This window comes from Carlito syrichta, unplaced genomic scaffold (assembly GCF_000164805.1).
Source record: "Carlito syrichta isolate Samal-C Ts95f unplaced genomic scaffold, Tarsius_syrichta-2.0.1 Scaffold113659, whole genome shotgun sequence".
In the NCBI taxonomy this organism is placed as follows: Eukaryota; Metazoa; Chordata; class Mammalia; order Primates; family Tarsiidae; genus Carlito; species Carlito syrichta.
This window is the reverse complement of record NW_007057755.1, coordinates 2774-4554: the sequence shown is the minus strand read 5'-3', so window position 1 is coordinate 4554 and position 1781 is coordinate 2774. Positions and strand designations below refer to the sequence as shown.

Here is a 1781-nt window from a genome sequence, read left to right as displayed (position 1 = left end):
ATTTTTTTTTTTTTTTGTAGAGACGAGGTCTTGCCAGGTGGCCTAGGCTGGTCTTGGACCCGCGAGCCCAGGCAATCCACTCGCCTCGGCCTCCCAAAGTGCTGGGATGACAGGCTGAGCCACCGAGCCCGGCCAGAGTGGCATTTCTTTTCTGTACCATTAGGGCTAAATGGTGGGAATCTTTCAGCTTTTAAGTAGTGAATAAGCAGAAACTCTCTTTGCCGTGTCCCTGGCCTGTGAAACCCAAAAGTCGTGGAGCCAGCACCTTCTACAGACTGTCCCGTGTTATTCAGAGGACAGGGAGAGGTGGACGGAAAGCAGCTTACGCTTCCCGTGCGGGACGTCTCAGAGCCCTGGAGGCCCATCTGAGACGTGGGGGGCCCAGCCAGCCAGAGACGCGTGTCCAGGACGAGGCCCAGGTGCCTGTGTGGCGCCTGTGCCTGATGGACCCGCCCTCGCAGGGGAGGCGGCCGCGATGGATTCGGACGCCGTCTACCAGCACCTGCTCACCAGGGTCCCGGCCGAGCACTTCCACAGCCCCATGCTGGCCTTCGAGTTTGTCCAGCTCTGCAGAGACAGCCTGCCCCTGCTGGGCGGGAACCTCGGCCTTCTCAGGCTCAGCTTCCCCAGCCTCTTCAAGGCACGTGAGGGTGTCCGGTGCGGGCGCAGGCTCGAGTGCTGGGGCTTCTCCCTCTCCTGGCGGCCCTCAGGGCGGGGCTGGGCTGGGCGTGGAGCCTGGTGGGTCCCAGGCCTGGAGTGCAAGTGTGGGGTGAGGTGGGGTCCCGGGTGTCTGCATAGCACATGTGAGGGCGGGTCCTTTGGGGAAGGGGGGTTCGGGAAGCAGAGGGAATCTGTTCTCACAAAGCTCAGGCAGGGCTGACAGTATTCCCTCGCCTGGAGCCACGCGGTGCCTTCACCTTTGCTGACCTTGGCTTTTGACGTCGTTTTTGTGACTGGTACCTTACTGCACGGCCTGGTAAACCCAGTGGAGACTTAGTCCTTTTCCCAGAGGAAAGCCATGGCAGGTGGGAAACAATCGATTGACATGTGGGTATGAGAGTAGCCACAAAAACAGAAAGAGTGAAAGAAAAAAAACTTAAGGGCCAGACTCAGTGGCTCACGTCTGTGATCCCAGAACTTTGGGAGACTGAGCTGGGAGGATGGCTTTAGCCCAGAAGTTTGAGACCAATCTGGGCAACATAGCAAGATCCCATCTCTACAAAAATAAAATAAGTATCCAGGTGTGGTGGCATGCACTTGTAGTCCAAGTTGCTGGGGTGGCTGAGGCAGGAGGATTGCTTGAGCACAGGAGTTCGAGGCTGCAGTGAGCTATGATCACACGATTGCACTCTGGCCTGGGCAACAGAGCAAGACCCTGTCTCTTAAAAATAACAAAATTAGTAAAAAAAAAACTGGAGTGTTTTCAGATTTCTTGACATGACGTATGCAGAGGTGGAGGAAGCATTTCCAGACATGCCTCCTAAGAATCGCAGCTGTGGCAGCAGTGGGGGCCTGGCCAGCTCACTCCCCTGCCACCCACCCATGGCTCCGAGCCCCCTCTGAGCCACTGCACTCATCCCTGCAGTTCCTGGCCTGGAACAGCCCACCCCTCACCTCTGATTTTGTGGCTCTCCTCCCCTCACTGGTGGACGCGGACACGGCCCTGGAGATGCTGCACGCGCTGCTGGACCTGCCCTGCCTGACTGCGGCCCTGGACCTGCAACTCAGGTGGGTCCCCAGCTGGGCCCTCTGCCAGCCCTGCCTCCACCCAGCCAGCTGGC

At 58.5% G+C, this 1781-nt stretch overlaps 1 protein-coding gene across 1 annotated transcript in view; it reads left to right on the top strand.

Annotated features, from left to right (window-relative positions):
* The window catches only part of AP5Z1 (adaptor related protein complex 5 zeta 1 subunit), a gene marked incomplete at its 3' end in the record, with an annotated part of 11785 nt that overhangs the window by 7296 nt on the left and 2708 nt on the right, over positions 1-1781 (top strand). Inside the window, exons 10-11 of the mRNA XM_008072024.2 lie at positions 462-640; positions 1586-1728. Coding sequence (XP_008070215.1) covers positions 462-640; positions 1586-1728 — 322 coding nt within the window. The remainder of the gene's footprint in view (positions 1-461; positions 641-1585; positions 1729-1781) is intronic.